Raw genomic sequence first — 25,268 nt, 5'->3', positions numbered from 1 at the left:
ATCTTTACTATTCATTGCGAGGTCAAGCATCGCGTGCGTGGACTTCGCTACCCGTTGTTTTATTTTCCTTTAACGGAAGGGGTTAGGGTCAGATAAGTCTCACAATGGCAGATAAGATGGATATGTCTTTAGATGATATCATCAAACAGAATAAGAGTCAGCGAGGGGGTGGCGGTCGCGGTGGAAGAGGTGGCCGCGGCCGGGGAGGTGCAGGCGGGGGTCGCGGTGGTGGCGTCGGGCGACTTGGAGGCTCCGGTGGCTTTGGAGGCCGAGGCGGTGGATCAGGCCCCATGAGGAGTCGACAGAACCTGAGCCGCGGTAGAGGCAGACCGACACCGTACAGCAGGGTATGAGAAAATACAGAAATTGGCTGAGAAAGAGGAAAAAGCCTTGGGCAGCTACAATTGCCTTGGTGAAGTCCTTTTTCTATAAGCTTGCTAGCAAACACGACGGCTAGCTTGCTAGTCAGCCGTTCTACATTATCCTGGAGTTTCTCAGGAGTAGTATTGAGGCGAAGCTGTTAAATTGGCATTTAAGTTAAGGCGTTTAAATGCATAATGTTCTCTCTCCCTCAACCCTTTTGTCTTGAATCACCTTGCAAAAAAATCAGAAATGGAGCGAATAGGCTAACGTTACCTCCTGGCAAGGGTTAGCCAGCTCAATGGCTACCTTTTGCGTTGCAAGAGTCGGCGCCATTTTGGATGCATCTCTCTGCCACCGAATTGATTGTTTACGAGCACTAAATTTCTTCGAAACACAGCCCAGACGACTACCAGGAAGAGAGGATGAAGTTGGAAGATGGATCTTTTTTTTTCTCTGTTATCAAAGAATGGCCTCTACCCCCCGAGATGGTGGTCCTTTGTTTGGGAGGGGTTTCGCTAGCCAAACACCCTTAAGCGGCGCCAAATTTGCTAGCGGCACCTAGCTGGCTAATGCTAGCGGCACCACAAAAGAGGCTTTCCGTGAACTTTACATCCCCTGGCCAAAGAATCTTCAACATTAAATTTAGCCATGTTATCACGACGGTCTACCAGTTAGCCCATTTCCACACGGGCTAGCTCCCCCAAAATGGCGTGATTTCAAAATGGACGCTCATCCTCTGTGTTGCCACAGCTCACAGAGCTAACTAGGCCAGCCCGGATGCCTTATCCTTTAGCCTCCACCATGGACACTAAACCACGGCGTATTTGGCTGACGGCGGACCTTCCTGGCTTGACATCCTCCGAGGAAGCGGCATTCTTTTCGACGAAGCCTGCGGTTCGACGAAATGGATTTGCCGTCTTCAGGAGTGGCTTTGGAGAGGCACCACGAGAGACCTCGGGGAATTGTTGGTGGCTAGCTAGCTAGCTGTGCTGCGGGCAGGGATATGTGTCACTAAAAAAGGGGTAACTGGTGCTACTGGCCCTTTGGCAGCTTCATGGACATTAGCAAATGATTTGTTTCAGAAAGTCACCAATACATTTAGTTAGACACTAAAGACACTGTTAGCCTGTGCTTTATCTAAGAAAGGTCTAATGGGCTCCACATTTGTTGGGGGAGGGTGGGGTTCATTGTTAGGGGGAGAAGTCCCTAGTTAATGCCTTTGACTTGTTATACACCTCCACACTTCTCCAGTGTTGTGAATGCATTTGATTGTTCAGTGTTAGACTGCAGTGTTACACCCAGTCTGTGATGCCACTGCTTTGTGTGCCTCTTGATACCAACGAGTCGTCCCTCCAGCGTTGGGGTCGGCAGGGCTGCGCTAAGTCCCACCCAGCCAGAGCGAGCGGTGTGGTGCGGTGCTACCCAGGTGTGGTGTGTGCGTGGAGCTCCCCGTGCCCTGCTTGCCCCAGCGCGCCCGTTCCCCTCTCCTCCCTCCCGGGCGGACGGCTTCGCTGGTCGGCAGACAGAGGATCTGGCAGTCAGCAGGTGCGTTCTCTCTTTGGTGTGTTGCAGCCCAAGCAGCTCCCCGACAAGTGGCAGCACGACATGTTCGACAACGGCTTCAGCACCATGGGCGGCGGCGGAGGTGGCGGCGTGGAAACCGGCGGCAAGCTGCTCGTGTCCAACCTCGATTTCGGGGTGTCGGACGCAGACATCCAGGTAAAACTCTCACCTTATTGCTGCCCACCTTGTGCTGATTGAGTTGGTTACGTTCAATCGAATTCCACCAGGGTGTCGGCTCATGTTTGGCTAAAATAGGTTCTTGGCTTTCGGTTCAGTCTGATCTGGTGGGTTCACAGTGGTTCCATTAAGGGCTCACGTGACTCTCTTTGATTAATTACCCAATTATTATTAACCATGCATCAGGATATAGCAATGGAGGTTTGAAACCATTTAACACTGATTCCCTCAGTATCTGTTCACTGCAGTCTGATTTGACCAACCAGTAGTAATTGGTGGACATACTCCTATACAGTTTGGTCATGGTCTCCAATTGGTTGAAACAAAAAGTAAACACACTTAAACTCTTTTTTTAATTTCTAAGAAAGCATGTCTCAAGACGGACGTGTTTCGGCCTATGCCGTCTTCAGCGTCTTGAAACGCATACTCCTAAAATATAATACGTTTACAAGTTGTGTGTGTTTTGCCCTGCCACTTGACCCATATGCATGTGAAGTGAATGTTTCATGTGTGGCGGGACCAGGTCTATACACAATGCTGTGGGGTGTTAGTGGGACTTGAACACAATGCTGTGTGTGTGTGGCCGCTCTGATGTCTCGTCTCTGCTCGCCTGCAGGAGCTGTTTGCGGAGTTCGGCACCCTGAAGAAAGCGGCGGTTCACTACGACCGGTCCGGCCGGAGCCTCGGCACAGCCGACGTCCACTTTGAGAGGAGAGCAGACGCCCTCAAAGCCATGAAGCAGTACAACGGCGTCCCCCTCGACGGTACGTAAACACCGGTCAAGCCGGTTACGTTACCGGTAAAGACTCCATTGGAAAGGCTAGTACAAGCAAACTTCTCATTTATGGTTTTTGTGAGGTTGCTAAGTGATGGAGCAAGTAGATAAGTTCATCAGCTGTTAAACAGCATTTGATGAGCCTACATTTGTAGTGTTTCCTGTGATGTTTTTATGCAAAGGTAAATGTGATTGAAGTGTCCGCTGATCTGATACGGCTGGGGAAACGCCTGGTGGTAAACACGAGATGGTAATGAAACAAATGTCTTTTCTTTCAGGACGGCCAATGAATATTCAGCTAGTCACATCACAGATCGACACACAGAGGCGACCTATGCAGGGGTAAGCACACACGCACACCCCTACACAATGTGCGATTGAGACAAAATCCTGACATATGCACTTATTTTACAAAATTCTAAATGTTTTTCTGCCAAAGCACAATGCTACCCAGCTGTAGTCACCTGATGAGTGTGCTTAAGTGCTGTATGTTTATGTGTGTGATTAGCGTGCTAACCTGCTGTGTGTTTATGTGTTTGTGTGATTAGTATGCTTACCTGCAATAGGTTTGTGTGTGATAAGCGTGCTAACCTGCTGTGTGATTAGTGTGCTCACCTGCTGTTTTATGTATGTGATTAGCGTGCTCACCTGTTTGTGTGTGATTAGCATGTTCACCTGTTTGTGTGTGATTAGCAGGCTAACCTGCTGTGTGTGTGTTATTAGTGTGCTAACCTGCTGTATGTTTGTGTGTTATTAGTGTGCTAACCTGCTGTATGTTTATGTGTGGTGTGTGTGTGTGTGTGTGATTAGTATGCTAACCTGCTTGCTGTTTGTGTTTCAGTCTGAACCGCGGCGGTGGCGGCATGAACAGAAGAGTCGGGGGCTTCGGCGGCGTCCAGAGAGGTCGCGGTGGCCGAGGGGGAGGCGGAGCCAGGGGCCGGGGCAGAGGAGGCGGCAGAGGAGGCCAGAGCAAACAGCAGCTCTCCGCAGAGGAGCTGGACGCCCAGCTAGACGCCTACAACGCCAGGGTAAGAGAGGCGCGCACACACACACACACACACACACACCGAGCTAGACGCCTACAATGCCAGGGTAACACGCACACACACGCAGAGCTAGAAGCCTACAACGCCAGGGTAACGCGCACGCGCACACACAGAGCTTGAAGCCTACAATGCCAGGGTAAGACGCACACACGGAGTCTCAAAGTGGACACCCAGCTAGTCGACTCAATCAGCTTGAGGGACTACGCCTTTAAACACACACGCACACACGATGGCTTTAGTTTAGTCAGTATGGGGACTGCAGATAAGTGCTAGATTTATGCTGAATCTGGTGCCTTTACATGGCTCGCTCCCGTGAGCATGTACACTAATGTGCGCGAACACCTGATGAGTACGCTAAAGTGCTTTATGTTTATGTGTGTTTGTGTGATGCGTTTACGTGGTTCGCTTCCGTGAGCATGTTCACTAATTTACACGCACAACTAATGTGCAAACCAATGTGACTAAGAATCTGTACCCAGTGTAGCTGTTTGAAGGGATGGAAGCTGAAATGCCAATCTGTTTCTAGTGGTTGTGTTTGCTGTGGAAGCTGCTAATGGCATGTTTGCCTCTTCCTGTTCTTTTGCCCTCCCCTGTGCAGATGGATACCACCTAAATGCCCAAAGTGCCCCTACCCTCACCGCTGACTGTCCAATCACGTGAGGGCCGTGGTGACCATGGAGACAGCAGTGGACAGTTTCGGAAGAGTTTTACACCTGATGTGTTTCAGATGTGATTTAAACTTGTGTATCGTTCTTTCTCCTTTTAAAATGCTCCAGAATGTTTTTTACCTCTTGTTTTTTTCGTTTTTTGTTTTATTTTTCAAAAAAAAGATAGTGGACTTGACTGTAGGATTTTAACGGGGGTTCTCCTTGTTGTATTGGTTTCTCCCACCCCCTTGTAGATCATTGAAATAAACCTACAGTTGCTTATAACCAGCCTGCCTCCATGCGTTTCTGTGGTTTATGTAACACAATATAGTCCTGTTGCTTATAACCAGTCTGCCTCCATGCGTTTCTGTGGTTTATGTAACACAATATAGTCCTGTTGCTTATAACCAGTCTGCCTCCATGCGTTTCTGTGGTTTATGTAACAGTATAGTCCTGTTGGTATGAAATGGTGGCTGCAAAGTAATGGACTGTTCATGGAATCTTGGGTAATGGTGTACCTTGTTATTTTTGTTGTGTACTAACTGTTGTTGTATAAGGTATTAACCTAATTAATGATCAGCCCAGCTGGTCGTGTTAACATGAATTACTTTTTATTTTTTTTGTATGTAAGATCACACCATGCATATGTAGACTGGTACCAGGAGTTGTGCAACCTGGGGCAGGATTCACAAAGCCTTAAGACAAATACTTAAGTGGTGCTTATCTTTTGTCTTACGAACAAATTTAAGAAGATTTGATATTCATGAATAAAGTAATTATGATTTTTCTTAACTTTCTTAAGATGTTTCCTAAGGAAACACAAGAACAAATGAGATTCTTGAAAACAAAGTTCTTACATTTCTTCTCAATTTTCCTCGTGACTTTAAGACAACCCTGCACCTGTCTTAAAAAATTTAGTGTGGAGTTGAGCCTCTTAAAGTCATTCATATAAACATATTTAACCGTTTTAGACGGCTCGTTTGAAATATCAGCCTTTCTTACGTGTACTTACAATATATAAGGTTACCATTTATTGCTAATTTTAGCTTACTGCTATTGTTTTCGGTAAGCCCTCTGTATACTGAAAACTGGCATAACCAAAGGGTTCTTGGGAGCATGTGACTCACATCGACGTCAGCGTTTAGAACATGTTTCATTTCTTAAACACAACGTCCGTGGAAATGACCGTATTTTCTAGTAAAAACTGCACATTTCAACCTAGAAATACCTAGATCTACTCCTTATTAGACATTCTCTGATCTAGATAATAGAAACCTAGCCTACCGTTTCAAACATAAGCTAACGCGAGTGCTGTTGAAGGCATGGCTTTTCCCCCTTAGCAACGGTTGCCACTTGTAAACAAAACTAACGTTACGATCAAAGATTCTAGAACAGAGCTCTGTTCTAGAATCTTTGGTTACGATAGCAGATAACTCGCTAGTCAGATTCAAATGGCACTTTATACAGTCTATGAACGGCACTGAATGGTGTGTGTGTCATTGAAACGTGGTTTCATCGTTTTAAACTAGGTATAGGTAACGTTAACACTGTTGATGAATGATGCAGGCCTTTCTTATCTAATAAGTTCTTAAGTGAGAAAACAAAGAAGTTCCTAAGAAATACGACAGTTCTTAAGAAAATATTGGTGAATAGCATTTAAGAACGTTCTTAAGGATTTTTTTTCGTGAATACGGCCCCTGGTCCATAACGTATGAGGTTTTTATTCTATAGGCTAGTGTTGTAGAAAGAAGGCCGCTTAGCTGACTTCAGACTCTCTTACATGGACCCCAGGATCACATTATTAAAAGATTGGGGCTTATTAGTACTGCAGGTAAAAAGATGCTAACTGGTTTCTGGGCTTTTGTCAGGTAGTGATTTGTGTGACTGAAGGTGTGTATTAAGAGATAAATGTGCTCTCATTATCTGATTACACTGATGGATAAGAAATCCATCAGCTCCATGCTGAGAAACATGTGTACAACAGATGTATAGGCCTACAGAGAAAGAAAACAGACAACATTATGCTTAAATTAAAAATGGAATAAATTCATAAAGATTTATTTAAAAACAAAAGTCTGAAATCAATTTGTTTATTTAGACCTGGATATATCAATGCTTCAAATGTCAATTCTCTAGGTCTCCCTTTGTAACAGTTCAGTGAGACACACCCACCTGACCAGGAGTTGTAAAATAAGAGGGGTAAGCCATGAATTCTGTGATCAAGGTAAGCTGGCCTGCGCCATGCGAGGGATAAACTACTTCTGAAATGTCAGAGGTGGACTTGCATTTAGTCTCCACTGCAGCGACAGTCCTGCACCCGCCTGGCCGACTCTGGAGAACTGCTCAATAGCCTACCCTGCCGTCAAACGTGTGGAGTGCCATTTGCATCCTCAACAAACTAGAGAAAAGTTTCTAAAGCCTTAAGCTAATAATTCAAGGGTTCTTGTTAACATGATGTACAAGAAAATATATCTTTAAATATATAGGCTACCACTATTTAACACATTTTCACAAGTAGCCTTGTCCGGGTTGACTGACGTGATCCAAAATAGCACTATTGATCGTTATTGGATAACTAGAGCCATTTTATCATGAAATGTAGCCTACCACCCCGTCACATTTATTATATGTCAATCCGTTATATTTCAATGTGGGAAAATATATGCATTATGTAGGCTTTAATGCGGTGGATAAATTGTAAAGAAATTTAGGCTACATTTGATGAAAATGTAGGGTAGGCTAATAGAGGAAAAGGCACCCGTTTCATAATGACCCGGTTCTCAAACTTTTTACAAGGCCTACCACTCTCAAGTAGCCTACCGCCATGGGCGACACTCCATTAGATTATCCGGGACGACACTCCATTGGATTATCCGAAAATAAAAGCACGTTCGAGATTGTAATGCGGCCACCACGCGCAGCGGAAGCTTGAAGTGCATTATCCCGCTTATTCTACTGTTAACAACATTACATTTTTTTGTTATCTCATGTGGATATTTAAAGCTGTTGAATAAGTATTTATAAGACCGGCATTAAAGCACAGGCCAACTCGGCCTACATAGCCTATTTTAGGTTAGTCTAGATGCTGTTTTCTGGCTTTTTTGTTTGTTTGTTTTTTCAAGAAAGACAAAAACTAGTTGAAATTTAACTTGATGCGTACGGTTTAGGATTTATTTTTTTATTATATAGCCTATACAGTCTTATGGCATAGGCTATGTTTACTCGTTTAGTCTTCTCTTTGTACGTTCTATGTAAAAGCAATTTTACATGGGAAGGTGAGGCGATACAGTTTATTCTTATCTTTTGTTTAAAAGATACAAAACCCCAGGGTGCTAGCGCTCACTAGCACATGGTCGGCTGGCACGTAGCCGTGCAGTATGTACGTTGTGTAAACCTTCCTCTCGACGCCATCCAGACTACAGCACCGAGTTTACCACGCGGCTCGGTCACACCCGGACTCGAACTCGCAACTTGCTGCACCTCGGACTGGCAGTCGAGCGTGTTAGCATTTGAGCTAAAACCCCAGAGCCCTTGATCTCTCACTATACGTCACTTAAAAGAGTTATATTACACAAGAAAGATATGCGTTGCTTTCGCCGCTAGGTTCCGCCAATGACTCAAAGATTTGTGTTGTGCTTGCCACAGGGCTCAGCGCAAAATTGCTAGGCTGTGATGATAGCGTTTTACCAGGGACTTTGGTTTTACTTTGTTCGACAGTGTGCAGTGGCAGACCAGTTTTTGCGTTCGCATTGGAAATACAGAGAGCGTAGCGGTGCAGTTTGCTCGTGCTATGTGTAAGATTTTGTAGGATATTTTAAATTTGTAGGCCTACATAGTGAAATGTTATTTGGTTTGTATAACTTTTTACTGTAGGCCAGCACCAATATGAAAAACAAAAAGAAGAATTTTGAACGTTAACAAATCGATTTCTGATCGGCCTATATACTTAAAATGTAGGCCTATGCAAATTATTGCATATTGCAGTAGTAATTTAGATAGATAGATAGATAGATACTTTATTGATCCCCAAGGGGAAATTCAAGACATTTACATATTTTGTGTAAACAACAGAACATAAAACTACAATAGCCTACAAAAAATGGTTGACAATATAAATAAATTATCAGCTGTGGAAGTTGTGTGGAAGAATTTTAGCTTATTCACCTGTAATTAGAGTTTAGATTCTCTGCCCGAGCCCGAGCCCGAACTTGACCCGACCCGACCCGCGGCCCGGTCGGGCCGATATTTCCAGCCACTATCCTCGGGCCGGGCCGGGCCGGGTCCTTGATCAAGCTTGCTTTTTTTCTTTTTTTCTAATCATTAGCCTACTTGGGTGGGGAGCTAAAGCTATGCTATAGTCAGACTCAGAAATATTTTATATTTATCAAAGTAGGCCTAAGTAACAAGTATACAAAGTTATACAAGTTAGGCTCAGAGTTATGTCTATTGTAATGTAATCTGCGCAACACGTGTCATGCGCAGCTTCTCCACTCGCACACATCACACCGGGCCTGCTGTGCTTTATTGTGTAGCTTAAGTGCAACGTGAAGCTTAAAGATGTAAAGAAAAAAATGAAAACAGGAGAAATAACTTCGAGGAAGTTTGGAGAAAAGTCGGAGGTATGCATTTGTCAGGTATGCTTTGTTGCGTGCATTAAGTGCGCACGATGTTCCTATGACAGCAAAAATACTTTAAGATTAACATGAAGCAGGCTTGCCATGGCAGAAATAATGATAGCCAGCCTTCAATGTCCTCTTTTGTCCTCTCAATGTCCTCTAAACGGATTTCTGTAGCTCAAACAGCTCGGAATTGTAGTTGAGAACGTCAGTTATAATGGCCCACGTATTTAAAAAATGTCGGGTTTAAATCGGGCTCGGGCTCATAATTACAGTTAACATGTCGGGCCGGGTCGGGCTCGGGCACAATGTGTACGGGCTCGGGTAGGGTCGGGCTTGATTTTTTGGGCCCGATCTAAGCTCTACCTGTAATAGGCTATATCTCTGCAGGAATATAATTGACATAGCCTAAGGGTGATAAAACACATGGCGCATGTATTTCCTAACTTTAGGGTGGTATATAGGCCTACCTTGCCAAAAATCACTGAGACTTATCCCCTCTGATAGGTATGACCAACACTAGACACTTTCCAATGTAATCCTTAATTTCCTCTATCTATTCATTTATTAATGTATCTATTTATTGTCCGCCTGCTGTCGTCATCACGACCAACTGAGTCTTCGGCGGGGGCAAAGGGCAGAAAGAACCCAGGAAACCTTTTACGCAACAGAGAGGTAAGTTGCTTCGCATGAAAAGCGGTCTTTTTTCACCAGGAGAGTCTAGATTCATACTGCAGAAATGTTTTGCTAGTGATTTGGCAAGTTTCTAACCAGTGTGAATTTGACTTCCATCTCTCTCTGCTTTCACACTACTGTCTCGATTTGCCTGCGACCCATTTGCGCTCTGGTTTCATTCGTTAGCGTTTCATAGCTTAAGTGTAGCGAAGTAGGCAGCCCTTGAAAAAAGAAATTTAAGATCTCAGTGGGTCTCACGTTGTAAAGGATAAATCAATAAATAAAACAAAATTAATCTCAGGATTAATTTAACTAGTTTGGCTTAGTGTCATCATTTAGCCTACACACAATTTGATGTGCGTATTCTTTAAGGTCCAAAGTCTAACATTGAAATTTGTTCATTACTCTGAGTGTAATTCGGCATCCTGAAGTTATTCTTGGTACAGAGTTGTGTAAATATTCTTACAATAGTGCAGTGGTAGTAATAGTGCACTTGAATTTCCCCTTGGGGATCAATAAAGTATCTATCTATCTATCTATCTATCTGGTGCTGTGCTCGGTCACTTTTGTCGTAGGCTAGGCTACTGCTGGCAACGAGCCTGCATGCACACATATCCATGCACACATATCCACCAGTGGTGTAGTCTACGTGTCACTTCAAAAGCAACAAGATTTTAGTATAGGCTACCCACTTGAACTATGCAAGGGTACTAGGCCTATCAACATACTTTAGCATGCACAGGTATGTAAGGGTACTAGGCCTATCAACATACTTTAGCATGCACAGGTAGCCACCGTGCTGTCCTGACGTCTCGCTCTGCAGTCTGACAAGCCTGGTCTGTTATCACTGCCCTTGCACACCCTGTCCCATAAAGTCTTCTCGTTCTGTTTTGAAGTCTTGCCATTCAGTATCAAAACAAACGTCACTCTTTTTTTATAGCAGTGTATAACAACTCCTCCTTAGGTATACTGCATGATAAAATGAAACATTAGCCCCCCCCCCCCCCCAATCGCTCTCTAGTGTGGTCACCAGTCTGTGATGATGGAGACGGAGTTGTCCACACCTAACCGCATCTTCATCAAGAACCACGAGTTCATCCGCACCACTTTCCGAACCCCCACCTTCTGCTCTGCCTGCAGGGGCTTCATCTGGTCAGTAGTGTGTGTGTGTGTGTGTGTGTGTGTGTGTGCGCGTGCGCGCGCGCGCGAGTGAGAGTGAGTGTGTGAGTGTGTTTTTGTGTTTGGGTATGTGTGTGTGCATGGAGCTGTGTAGGTGTGTGTGTGTGTGTGTGTGTGTGCGTGAAGAGTGAATGATGCCCAATGATTAGGACTCACTGTGTGCGTGCGTGCGTGCTTGCTTGCGTGCGTGCGTGCGTGCGTGCGTGTGTGTGTGTGTGTGTGTGTGTGTGTGAAGAGTGAATGATGCCCAATGATTAGGACTCACTGTGTGTGTGCGTGCGTGCGTGCTTGCGTGCGTGCGTACGTGCGTGTGTGTGTGTGTGTGTGTGTGTGTGAAGAGTGAATGATGCCCAATGATCAGAACTCCCTCTGTGTTTCTTTCATTCTCAGGGGACTCACCAAGCAAGGACACAAGTGCAGCCGTGAGTTTGCTTTGTCGCCTGCACACACACACACACACACACACACACACACACACACACACTCAGACACAAGCACACACACACACACACACACACTCATACATACTTGCAAGACAGACACATGAGAATCATACTCTCTGCTGCTAACTTTCCGATCAAGTTGTCATCAAATTGGGTCATGATGTTTACTTCCCAGAGTGCAATGCGGCTGTCCATAAGAAATGCATCGATAAGATCATCGGCAGATGCACTGATACTGAGGACAACAGCAAGGACACAGAGGTAAATATGAGCCAATACTTTTAGGAGGAGGAGGATGACGATCAGGATACTGATTATGATGATACTGATTATGATGATGATGATTATAATTATTATTATTGTGTGTGTATATGTGTGTGTGTGTGTGTGTGTGTGTGTGTTTGTGTGTAGATTGAGAAGCCTCATAGTTTTAAGACTTACAGCTACAAGATTCCCACCTTCTGTAACCACTGCGGAACACTTTTGTGGGGTCTCTTTAAACAGGGACGCAAGTGTGAGGGTAAGTCCATGTGTGTGTGTGTGTGTGTAGCAGGGTTCACATTGCATGCGCAAATGAAAACTAAATGAAATTTTGCCGCAAGTACAATAACCGTGGCCTATAATAATGACATCTGATACACACGGGCACACACACACATACACAAACACATACACAAACACAGTTTAGTGTGGAATAAGGTTAGTGTCTATACAGCATTATACAAAGGTGGCAGGATTGTGTGTTTCTTTTCAGGTTAATGAAAGAGTGCTGATGTTGAATATTTGATGGCACTGCCTATGTTGTTCTTTAAGTGGTGTGCGTGACGTACTGTATATGTCTTGTGTTTGGATCGTTTGTGATTGTTATGCATCTTAAACGTGTTCTATATGCAGTTATTGTATGGTCAGTCTCAGTGGGCGCACCCAGTGCAGTATGTGTCTTTTTGTCCTGAATAAATGTATGGTATCTCATTGTGTGTGTGTGTGTGTGATTGTATGTTGTGTGCTCTTGTGTCTGTTTCAGACTGTGTATTGAACGTTCACCATAGGTGTCATGTATGGTATCTCATTGTATGTGTGTGTGTGTGTGTGTGTGTGTGTGTGTGTGTGTGTGACTCTTTCAGACTGTGTATTGAACGTCCACCATAGGTGTCAGAAGAAAGTGGCCAACCTCTGTGGCACCAATCAGTGACTCCCATCAGAGCCCCTCCCCCAGGCTGACCAGAATGACCCAGGGACTACAGATGTAAATTAGCCTCTGTGCTACAATCTAGCTCAGTTATGCTAAGATGTTAATTAGCCTCTGTGCTACAATCTAGCTCAGTTATGCTAAGATGTTAATTAGCCTCTGTGCTACAATCTAGCTCAGTTATGCTAAGATGCTAATTAGCCTCTGTGCAATAATCTAGCTCAGTTATGCTAAGATGCTAATTAGCCTCTGTGCTACAATCTAGCTCAAAATTAGCCTCTGTGCTACAATCTAGCTCAGTTATGATGCTAATTAACCTATGTGCTACAATCTAGCTCAGTTAAGATGTAAATTAGCCTTTATGCTGTAATCTGGTTCAGTTAAGATGTAAATTAGCCTTTATGCTGTAATCTAGTTCAGTTAAGATGTAAATTAGCCTTTGTGCTGTAATCTGGTTCAGTTAAGTTGTAAATTAGCCTTTGTGCTACAATCTATCGGAACGCTACCTATTACCACCAGCCCCTTATTTCCGCTCTCTTATGTGTATGTGTCACTTAATATTCATTTCTATACAAACCAAGCACCCACACCATTGGTGTATCTAAATTAGCTATGTAACTGCTCATGTGCCGTGTGAAAGGGTGGAAGTAGACGACCCACCAGGCCAGCTCTAACCTCCGAGCGTGGTAAACAAAATCGGATATTTCAGGCAGTAAAAGCCCTGGTAAAAACCAAACCATATTTTGGTTCTACACCTATCTACACACCTATGGCTACTGAAAAATGTAAGGTTAATTTATCAAATGTTATTTTGAAGTATTAAAAAACATCGTTGCTTTAGAATTTTCGAACGAAAGGGGTGGTAATTGGAGGCGTTACGATAGCTCAGTTATACACTGTGCACTGTGATGAGATGTAAATTAGCCTCTGTGCTACAATCTAGCTCAGTTATTCACTGTCCACTTACAAGATGTAAATTAGCCTCTGTGCTACAATCTAGCTCAGTTACACTTTGCACTGTTAAGATGTAAATTAGCCTCTGTGCTATAACCTGGTTCAATTATACACTGTGCACTGTCCCTGTAAAATAAACATACGTAAATAAATAAAAAGGCTGTGTCATAAAGTATGAATGTTACTGCATGTCCAGCAGTCCTAGACCAGGTATGAATGTGACAGTCCTAGACCAGGTATGAATGTTACTGCATGTCCAGCAGTCCTAGACCAGGTATGAATGTGACTGCATGTCCAGCAGTCCTAGACCAGGTGAGCACTTCCATGTGGTGTTCAGAAGCAGGGCTGGGAATCACAGAGTAAATAACAAATCGAGACTGTCACAATCAGGGTAGGAATTTCACGGCGGCCACGACGGCCATGGCCGTCATAGCCCCTTGCGTTGGCCGTGAAGCCCCTTTGAAAATCATAGGTTTACAGGCCACGGTGGCCTTGGTGCCCACTTCTTTCAATATTCTGCTTTGTCCTACTAATAGCGATTTTTATTTAGCCTGTGGCCTGTCAAAATAATCTTAGCATTCACAGCGCAAATTAATTTAGTCTTTTACGCAGTGGAGAAAGTGACAGCGCAAGAAAGTGCATCCAAATTCACCCATTCTTCTCAGTTGAACTACTCGCGAAGTAGCTATTCATCACACAGACATCACAAGTATCACATGAAAGAACTTTTTCTCAGCTTTTAAACGATGTTAGCCGATAATTGCTGTGTTAAACGGTTCGCGAGAAAAGTAAATAATATAATTCAATTTAATCATACATTCTACTGAAGGTTTTGCGTCCATGATCTCCCTACCCATTCATCTCGGTGGAATACTTCACGAACCCTTCTTTTAACACATGACTAACCACATATCAGAATAAACAGCAGACCTTACCGAACACAAAGGTGTAAAGCAGTCCCCTGTACAGTTAGCCGTTCCAGAGTAATCCAGTTTTGAATTTGCAGTAAATTTCGACATGCATGGATGTCTCCAAATTTGGGCTTTAAGTTTTACAATGTGTTTAAATTGTTCCACATGATTTCATAACGGGCCAAATACAAAATAAATGTTACAAATATCGCCTAGATATTGGTAAATCAGAGGACAGCTGACCAAGAGTTTGTGAAAGTAGCCTTAATGATCACAAAATGCTAAGCATGCATCTAGGCTATTTGAGTTTCTTAAAGCTGAGCTGTGCTACATTTAAATTGTTCAATACATGATTTCATAGCAGGCCAAATATAAAATACATTTTATATATAGCCTAGATATCTGTTTTTATTAGATGATCAGATGATTTACAGTTACATGTAATATGTCATGTTTCATGTTTTTGTAATGTTTCATACAGTGATGCAGGTCTACTGCAGTGAATAGGCTAAATACAACTTTGATCATTTTTATAGCCTACTACTTTGGCCTTGGTGCCCTGACATGTGGCCTTTGTGCCCCCCACCAAATATGCCCAACTGAAGGCCAAGTGGCCTTGCCCCCAGAATGGTGAAATTCCAAGCCTGGTCACAATACTTTGCTGACGATACTGATAATATCAATTCCACAATATACTGCAAAAGATTAATCTACTGTCGGTGACGGCACAAACAGTAAAAGTGTAAATGTGAATCTTGTCCAGTCAATTCAAACTCCCATATACACTAAGGTGTAACCTACAATTTACAATAATTGTCATCTAAAGCCATATAGTTTACATCAGAACATCCCTCCAGAGTACACTGTTATATTGACAACATGACTAAGCAATTTGACTGTCTTATCCATACACAATGACACAAGGACTCATGGCCGGATCTAGAATAGGGCTGGGAGGGGCAATGCCCCTCCAAATATTTCTTCTGCCCCTCCAAATATTTCTTCTGCCCCACCTAATTGGTCAATTTTATTTGACAGCTATTAAATCTGCCAACGATTTTCTAATCACAGTTTTCTAATTCGCCCCCGCCAAATTTTGAGGCTGCTGATTTGCTGGTTGGATAGTATAAATAACGGAGCAGCAGCGTTCCCTACCATTCCACACTGTGTGCATAACACTTGCTGTTTCACGCTGCAGTTGAGAGGGCTATCATATTTCCATAAAGTGTATACCAGATATAATATAGATTGTTGTTATTGGTTTAAATAAATACCTTTAACTGTAGTGTTATTCTCGTTTTGAATAAGGTCTCAATTATTAAAGGGAAGGTAACAGATAAGAAGTTTGCTATAAATAAGGAGGTGATTCCCACAGTTCTGGAGAAACCAGTGAAGATCCTGGGAAGGTGGTATGATGCAAGCCTTAGTAATAAATCACAGGTTGAAGACTTGAGACAGGTCACTAGGCAAGGTATTGCAAAAATTGACAAGTCGGGGCTGCCAGGTAAGCTCAAGCTGTGGTGTTTGCAGTTTGGTTTGTTGCCTCGGCTAATGTGGCCATTGACAGTTTATGAAGTTCCTCTGTCAAAGGTAGAGAGGTTGGAAAAAATGATCAACTCCTTTGTCAGAAAATGGCTCGGAGTCCCACGCTGCTTAAGCAGTGTAGCCTTGTATGGGAAGGGTATTGTAGAGTTGCCAATATCTAGTCTGACAGAGGAATTTAAGTGTGCTAAGGCTAGATTGGAATTGACTCTTACTCAGTCCAAGGACCCAGTGGTGAGGAAAGTTGCACCCTCAGTTAATGCAGGGAGGAAGTGGAACCCAGAGCAGGCAGTTAAGCAAGCTCAATCAGCATTGAAGCATAGAGATATAATGGGCCATGTGCAGCACGGGCGGGGGGGTCTAGGGGTGGGTGCAAGTAAACCCTTGTGGAGTAAGGCTTCTGCAGGAGAAAAGAGGAAAATGGTAGTGGAGGAAATGCATAGACAGGAGGAGGCTGTAAGATGTACTAAGGCAGTGTCGCAGGCAAAACAAGGGCAGTGGGTGAACTGGGAAGGGGTGGAAAAAAGACAGATTAAATGGAAAGATCTATGGGGCATGGAAGCTAGTAAGATCAGATTTATGTTAGGTGCTACATATGATGTGCTCCCATCTCCCAAGAATTTAAGTCAATGGTTTGGTGAGGATGATAAATGTATACTTTGCTCGTGTGTGGGCAGTCTCCACCATATCCTATCAGGATGCAAGGTAAGTCTCACCCAGGGGCGGTATACGTGGCGTCATAACCAGGTATTGAAATGTGTGGCAGCGGCAATAGAGGATAAAAGAAGAGAAGTCAATTCATTAGCAGCTAGTAAAGGGGTAAGGCAAATTAACTTTGTACGTCAGGGGGATAAACCTTGTTCCGCGAAGGCCAGGTGTAAAACCGGCCAGTTGAAAAATGGGGCGGGCTGGGAAATGAAGGTTGATCTTGGCCAGCAGATGGCGGTACCTCCACATATAGTGAGTACTAAGCTACGTCCTGACGTAATTCTATGGTCGGATTCAGAGAAGATAGTTTACTTCATTGAACTCACTGTTCCTTGGGAAGACCGAGTGGAAGTGGCCAATGAGCTGAAGAGAGCTAAATATACTGAAATAGCAGAGGAGGCAGCTAAGCGAGGTTGGAGTGCACGATTAAGGCCTATTGAAATCGGTGCACGTGGGTTTGTGGCCAGATCTGCTATTGGCTTGCTGTCTGAATTGGGCATTTGTGGTCGAAGTCTAAGGCAGGTGGTTAGTAACATGTCCTTAGCAGCAGAACGGGCAAGCGAATGGTTGTGGGTAAGGAGAAGTTACCCTTCCTGGGGCGCAAGCTAAGGTAAGCTAACTGGCTCATTTGTTTTGGTCGTGGGTAAGGAGAAGTTACCCTTCCTGGGGCGCAAGCTAAGGTAAGCTAACTGGCTCATTTGTTTTGGCGTGGGTAAGGAGAAGTTACCCTTCCTGGGGCGCAAGCTAAGGTAAGCTAACTGGCTCATTTGTTTTGTGTTTGTGATGGACTGTGCCTAGGTTGATGGTACTTGGCTAAGGTTCTTTATGGTTTATGGTTCAGTCCACATCAACGGGACGGACCGACCTAGCCAACTCAAACCATGCCTAGGTTGGTTAAGGGTATTTGGATGCTTGTTGTGGTAATATGGGGCAGCATGGGGCGTAAGCTAACTGCTAACTGCTGGCTAATTTGTTTTGTGTTTGGGATGGGGCCTAAGATAATGGGCTAAGCTAACTGGCTAATTTGTTTTGTGTTTGTGATGGGCTGTGCCTAGGGTGATGGTACTTGGCTAAGGTTCTTTATGGTTTATGGTTCAGTCCACATCAACGGGACGGACCGACCTAGCCAACTTAGACCATGCCTGGGCTGGTTAAGAGTATTTTGACTATTGGATATTTCAATGTGGTAATATGGTGGTAGCATGGAGGGGAGTGTCTCCAGGACGCTGGTTTCACTGTTAAGCCTTCATGAGGTGTCGTGGGCCTAACTTAATGAAACATCGGTGAATGAGGGTGCCCACTTGATAACCCCAATGACATGCCGCATACTATATAGGCTACTGCTGTTGGATAGGCCATTTGCATTGTGCTTGTGACCATTTGTTGGCGGATTTGTGGGTAGTGTGCTTTTTAAAGTTAAACTTGAGCAGGGGCTTCTGAATGTGTTTTTACCTTGGATTTTGGCACAAGGGATTTTAACATCTAATCCTGTGTATTAATGTAATAAAGGTTTGTTTTTTAGCTAATGTGCATGTTTCTTTGGCTTTCTAAGGTGATCTAGCCAGTTAATTTGCCTAAGCATAGGCTAGCATTTATTAGCCTAAGCATAGGCTAGCATTTATTATTTAGTCGATTGCTGAAATTTATATCTAAATTGAACAGTGGACACATTTGAACATGCAACGATTTTTGGTTCCAATTTCAAAGCCTGTTGCTGCTATTACTCCTAACCCAGACTCTGAGGCTACTGCACTGGCTCCCGTAGCTCAAGCTAGCAGTAGCAGTAGACAGCACAGCACGCTTCCCTTTCCCATGCCCCAACATAGTCCGACTCCGCCGGTTACGTCCACAGATACTTCGCTTGATCTGAATAATGAAGCACCATCTCAGCCAACACAGCATGCTTATCCAAAACGAATGTTCGGTCAGGTATTCCGGTCATTCAATTCAAGTTGGTATAGATCACGGCCGTGGTTGGAGTACTCTATAAAACTGGATGCATGCTTTTGCTTTCTCTGTCGCAAGTTTGCTGGCGCGACTGACAGAGACATTGTCTTTACCAGGACAGGTTATCGTAATTGGAAAGCTGCACTGGAAAAAGATAAGGGATTTCAAAAGCATGCATCCAGTCACTGCCATTTAAACGCAGCAACGCAGTGGCTAGAGATGAGACAGAGACAGGAAACTGGAGAAACGATTTCGGCCTTTTTGGGTCAAACACAGGTTGACAAAAATCGTTACTACGTGAAGAGCATAGGGGAAGTAGTTCAGTTTCTGTGCGTAAATGAACTAAGTTTTTGTGGGAGCGTGGAGAGCATGCAGTCTCGCACAAACTATGAGGATATTTCTGCTGGTTTATTCTTGAGTTTGTTTGAGTACACCATGGCCAAAGATCTAAAACTCGCTGAAATTGCCAAATCTATTCCCCAAAATGCAGTGTACACATCAAAAAACATACAAAATGAAATAATTGACACTCTTGCCATGCTGGTGTTGCATAAAAAATAAATATGACAATGCAGATAATCCTGGCTTCTGCATCAAAAGTGATGGGACTAGAGACAGATGTAACATTGAAAATCTCTCTGTGGTGATAAGGTTTGTCAGCAACTCTGTTCCTGAGGAACATTTAATTGGTTTGCTAAACTTGACTCAGCTGAATGCTGAATATATAACAACAGAAATACTGAGACATTTGACCAGTGGGGGTTACAGTACTGACAATATTGTCAGTCAGTGTTGTGATGGGGCCTCGGTGATGAGTGGAATGAGGGGTGGGGTGCAGGCACTGTTGTAGCAGAAGCTTGGTAGGCACATTCCATATGTGCACTGCTTTAACCACCAGTTGCACTTAGCAGTGGTGCATGCCATTCAGGGAGAGCCACTTGCAAAAAACTTTTTTGATCTCTTTGGTTCACTCCATTCTTTCTTCCACCACTATTACGTAGCCCAGAATTACAACACCCCCTCACTTAAAAGGTTGCTTGAGATTCGCTGGACAAGTCACTATGATGTGACACGATGCCTTGTTGAGAATCAGGAGGCCATACTGAATATTCACTGAGCACTAGCCAGTCTTTGAGGAGATCCCTTTTAAACATCTTGGACAGAGTTATTAGTGAAATGGAAAAAAGATTTTCAAAGACAAATCTTGACTTAATGAGTGCTGCAAATTGTCTTCTTTCTCAATCAAATTCGTTTCTAGATCTGGACCTCTTAGCCCCCCTCCAACGTCTTACTGTCACTGATGGGACTAATACCTTAGCCAATAGCCTGCAACATGAAATTCCACTAGCAAAGGCCATGTTGCGAAAGAAATTCTCTTCCGACAGTGTGAACCTTTCAACTGTTTGCCAACATGTACAGTTGTATAAGGAAGCGTTTCCTACTCTTCATGCAATGTATGTAACTGCACTGGTGATGGGTGTATCCTCGGCTGCATATGAGAGTTCCTTCTCCACTCTGTCACGTGTTCTGACTCCCTTCCGTCGCACCATGCTACATGATAGAAAAAAGAATTTGGTGAATTTGGCTCATGAAAAGTCAATAACAAAATCCATAGATATGGATGAGTTTGTTAAGGCTTTTGCAAAAAAAAAACAGAAGACTTATGCTTTAAAGTGACCGCTTACATAGCTTGACTATTTCCTTACAAATACCCTAGTTACATTTCAAGGTTTGTTCATGGTTGGTATCTTCTCCTGGCATCCTTACACTTAATTACTTATCTGACCTATCATGATCTCTGTTATGATGTTCTGTATAAGTTCATTGCATGTTTGCATGATTAATGCTAGTTAGCCTGAGCTTTTATGTACAAATGTGTTTAATGTAATTAATTATAGTTTTATCCAAACCAAAAGTCACACTAAAGGTACAACAATGTTTTTTCTGGACAAGAAAGGTGATTGACAAATAATAATAATAACAAGTATAATAATAACTAGATGTACCGCGTAGCGGTACAAAATATGACCGCCGCTCAGTCCTGCACATCCATTCCGCGAAAATAAATCATATTAATGAATTTGTCTCCATCTTCTACTCCATTCCCCACTCTTGAAACTTTTGTGTATGCTTGTTTGAAATGTGTGTTTGCACACATTCCGCACACAAAGTAGCCTACTGGCGCTGCAAAGGTGAATAGATTTGTTTCTGGGCCAAAAAATCTGTAACATTGTTATAAAACCTTTAAAATCTCTAAACAATCACAAGTAGGGCAGTTCATCACAGTCCATCCATTGCAACTGGACTGATGAAAGGTACACCTGTAGGCTACATTGTATTTGGGAAAAGCAGAAGGTAGCAGCATAATGTATTTATTTATTTATTATTAAACAAAACAATCCCTGTCAGTTCCATGCAGTTTTCAACAGCTATCAAGAAGAGAGGTCATGTCATGGATTTTTGTGAATGTTTCTTCTTCTACATATGCATAAGTTTAGTCATCTAGTTCAAATGATATTCAGCTTTATTGTCAATGCACAAATGAAATACCAGTAGTCTAAAACAAAATGCCGTTTTTCCCAGTGGTGCAAATAACTGACATGTCCAAAGGGCCTTCATGAAATGCGTTGCGAGACTGTTCATACACATTTTAACGGGCAAAGTTAAAGAGCTACTCTCCGTTATTGTTTGTGCAAATAATATGCTGATTCATGTTCCCTTGCATTTTGCAACCATGAGGTCAATGGTTAAGCTCAATCTTTTGACGCAATCTTTTGATTTTCACCCAGCCTAGTCCATGGTAGGCGCCCGATAGAAATATTGTTTAATTTTGCGATTGAGATATCCACGCACTGGCGCCCCCCCTGCGACGTGTTCGCCCCCCGGTTTTAGAGCTATTCTAAATGCAAAAATGCATAGAGGGAGTTATGACAAAACCGTGACTGTTAACAAACTATAAGCTATATAAGGTAGGCCCTATGCTAGGCCTATTACACAACACAAATTGTCGCTAGGCTATGCTGGCGACCCAAATAAAATCTCCGTTGGAACCAATGGCTTACACCTTACAGTATCAAGCTGCCACCTCTTGGCGAAAAAGTTAATAGTTTTGCATATCAGTAGTAATACATTTCACGTAGCTGTGAATCACGGAAAGGGCGAATGAAGTGGACACTTCTAAACGGAACCCAACCCACTGTACAGTAGCTCAAGGTCTGTGGCTAAAGCAGCCATAATGAAAGCGTTATCATTGTTTGGATACTTCACACACACGTGTTTTTTAATCGCATAGACTACAACTACCAAGCTGGAATCAAAGCACATCGACTCCCCTCTCACACCCTAAACACGCACTTCGAACAAACAAAAAGCGCCTCAGTCTCACGGAATAGCCATAGGCAAAACTGTATCTGACCCTTGTAACGTTGGTACTAAATCATTCATCGCAAAGAATGATTTTTGTAGCACGTGCAACAAATATGTGTAGGTACAGCCCTGCCCTGAATACATCTCAACGTGCGCTCTAAAACATCTGGTTTAAATGGAGATTGTAGATCATCACGGGATCATAGACAGGTTATCTTTCAGGTAGCCTATATATTTTCCATTAAAAAACCATCACATAGCGAACGTGTTGTGGCTAACTCATTAGCTCCTGTTAGTAGCCTAGGTTATGGTCATAAGCAAATGAGATGACAGTCGAAAGATACAATTAGTGCTGTTATCGATTTGCTTGGTAGCTTATAAACGCATTTATGGTTTTCTACAAATACATCAATAATCAAATTGGCCTCCATCACTCAACCATGCTAACGGTAACATTATTTTACCTACGTTCTGCTATTGATAGGATTAACGTAGCCTACCTGCAGTAAAAAACAAGCATGTCCGATAAACATTCTCAGATTTATTTCGGCTTCAAGAGGAAATGGGAATTACATGTCATGCAGAAATCATCCTACCCTTAGACGTTCTCTGCGGTAAACTACTGTAGCCTACAGTCTTGTCCTTGTAGGAAGCATAGTGTCTTTCCAACCCATTTAAGATTAACTTCCAACAAAATTACGTCTCACTGCAACGATGCGCCATCTAGTGGACAAACGACTACTTATCGCCAATACTGGAAATGCAGCCATGATGATGATGATGATGAATATTTATTTTGGCTTTCTTTTAATCCTACTGAATTTGTAATTATGTATCGGCCGTTCTAATACCGATAGTATGTGGGTGCCTGTGTGTGTGTGTGCATGTGTATATGTGTGCACCACCATCTACAGGCCAATGAGTGTAGAGTCACTAAATGTACACATAACTTAATTTTTTAGACCCCCCCATGGATGAAATTCTACGAAACTTGGCATACCCCCAGAGAATGTCAGGTTAATCATACACATAAAATTTGGTGCAGTTCTGAACGTCTTTACTGAAGAGAGGGGCGATTAAAGCAGAATGATATTGCATTTTCATTTTTTACCGGGGGGGTGCAAATCACAAATGAGTGATTATGGGCTAAGTTGATGTGGGCCCTTGAGACCAACATACCATAAAAATTTCTTCATCCTCGGTGCCACGGTTCAGGTAGTTATTGAGGAAAAACTGCATTTTTTGGGTTTCGGGGGGCCCAGCGCGGAGGGGGAGTGGCCCCCGGGGACCAAACGAAATTTTTCCGTAAAAGTCTAGTGGGGCTACATACCCACCAAATTTCATGTGCCCTGGTGTTTCGGTGCCCCGGGTATCGTTGACCAAAATTTCAGGAAGTAGATGACGGAAAAAAAAAAAAAAAAAAAAAAAAAAAAAAAACTTTGACAATCCCTATATGACCGCTTCGCTAGCTTCGCTAGCGGCGGTCATAATAATAATACATATAATAATAAGTATAATAATAATTAATGATTTAATACTGCTACTACTACTACTACTACTAATAATAACTAGATGTACCGCGTAGCGGTACAAAATATGACCGCCGCTCAGTCCTGCACATCCATTCCGCGAAAATAAATCATATTAATGAATTTGTCTCCATCTTCTACTCCATTCCTCACTCTTGAAACTTTTGTGTATGCTTGTTTGAAATGTGTGTTTGCACACATTCCGCACACAAAGTAGCCTACTGGCGCTGCAAAGGTGAATAGATTTGTTTCTGGGCCAAAAAATCTGTAACATTGTTATAAAACCTTTAAAATCTCTAAACAATCACAAGTAGGGCAGTTCATCACAGTCCATCCATTGCAACTGGACTGATGAAAGGTACACCTGTAGGCTACATTGTATTTGGGAAAAGCAGAAGGTAGCAGCATAATGTATTTATTTATTTATTATTAAACAAAACAATCCCTGTCAGTTCCATGCAGTTTTCAACAGCTATCAAGAAGAGAGGTCATGTCATGGATTTTTGTGAATGTTTCTTCTTCTACATATGCATAAGTTTAGTCATCTAGTTCAAATGATATTCAGCTTTATTGTCAATGCACAAATGAAATACCAGTAGTCTAAAACAAAATGCCGTTTTTCCCAGTGGTGCAAATAACTGACATGTCCAAAGGGCCTTCATGAAATGCGTTGCGAGACTGTTCATACACATTTTAACGGGCAAAGTTGAAGAGCTACTCTCCGTTATTGTTTGTGCAAATAATATGCTGATTCATGTTCCCTTGCATTTTGCAACCATGAGGTCAATGGTTAAGCTCAATCTTTTGACGCAATCTTTTGATTTTCACCCAGCCTAGTCCATGGTAGGCGCCCGATAGAAATATTGTTTAATTTTGCGATTGAGATATCCACGCACTGGCGCCCCCCCTGCGACGTGTTCGCCCCCCGGTTTTAGAGCTATTCTAAATGCAAAAATGCATAGAGGGAGTTATGACAAAACCGTGACTGTTAACAAACTATAAGCTATATAAGGTAGGCCCTATGCTAGGCCTATTACACAACACAAATTGTCGCTAGGCTATGCTGGCGACCCAAATAAAATCTCCGTTGGAACCAATGGCTTACACCTTACAGTATCAAGCTGCCACCTCTTGGCGAAAAAGTTAATAGTTTTGCATATCAGTAGTAATACATTTCACGTAGCTGTGAATCACGGAAAGGGCGAATGAAGTGGACACTTCTAAACGGAACCCAACCCACTGTACAGTAGCTCAAGGTCTGTGGCTAAAGCAGCCATAATGAAAGCGTTATCATTGTTTGGATACTTCACACACACGTGTTTTTTAATCGCATAGACTACAACTACCAAGCTGGAATCAAAGCACATCGACTCCCCTCTCACACCCTAAACACGCACTTCGAACAAACAAAAAGCGCCTCAGTCTCACGGAATAGCCATAGGCAAAACTGTATCTGACCCTTGTAACGTTGGTACTAAATCATTCATCGCAAAGAATGATTTTTGTAGCACGTGCAACAAATATGTGTAGGTACAGCCCTGCCCTGAATACATCTCAACGTGCGCTCTAAAACATCTGGTTTAAATGGAGATTGTAGATCATCACGGGATCATAGACAGGTTATCTTTCAGGTAGCCT

General features: G+C 43.0%; 1 protein-coding gene across 1 annotated transcript; it reads left to right on the top strand.

Moving 5' to 3' along the window:
• alyref (Aly/REF export factor) lies at positions 1–4,856 on the top strand. The gene is made up of 6 exons (XM_076297719.1): positions 1–347; positions 1,936–2,082; positions 2,720–2,867; positions 3,157–3,220; positions 3,720–3,906; positions 4,523–4,856. The coding sequence occupies exons 1-6, from the start codon at positions 105–107 to the stop codon at positions 4,535–4,537; spliced, it is 804 nt and encodes a 267-aa protein (XP_076153834.1). The 5' UTR covers positions 1–104; the 3' UTR covers positions 4,538–4,856.
• The last annotated feature ends 20,412 nt before the right edge of the window (positions 4,857–25,268 follow it).

This window comes from Alosa pseudoharengus, unplaced genomic scaffold (assembly GCF_046254945.1).
Source record: "Alosa pseudoharengus isolate Yale_2024_CS ecotype anadromous, Long Island Sound unplaced genomic scaffold, YU_APseudo_1.1 YU_APseudo_1.1_scf_21, whole genome shotgun sequence".
NCBI lineage: Eukaryota > Metazoa > Chordata > Actinopteri > Clupeiformes > Clupeidae > Alosa > Alosa pseudoharengus.
The sequence above is the reverse complement of the archived record's forward strand: the minus strand, read 5'-3'. Positions and strand labels throughout refer to the sequence as shown.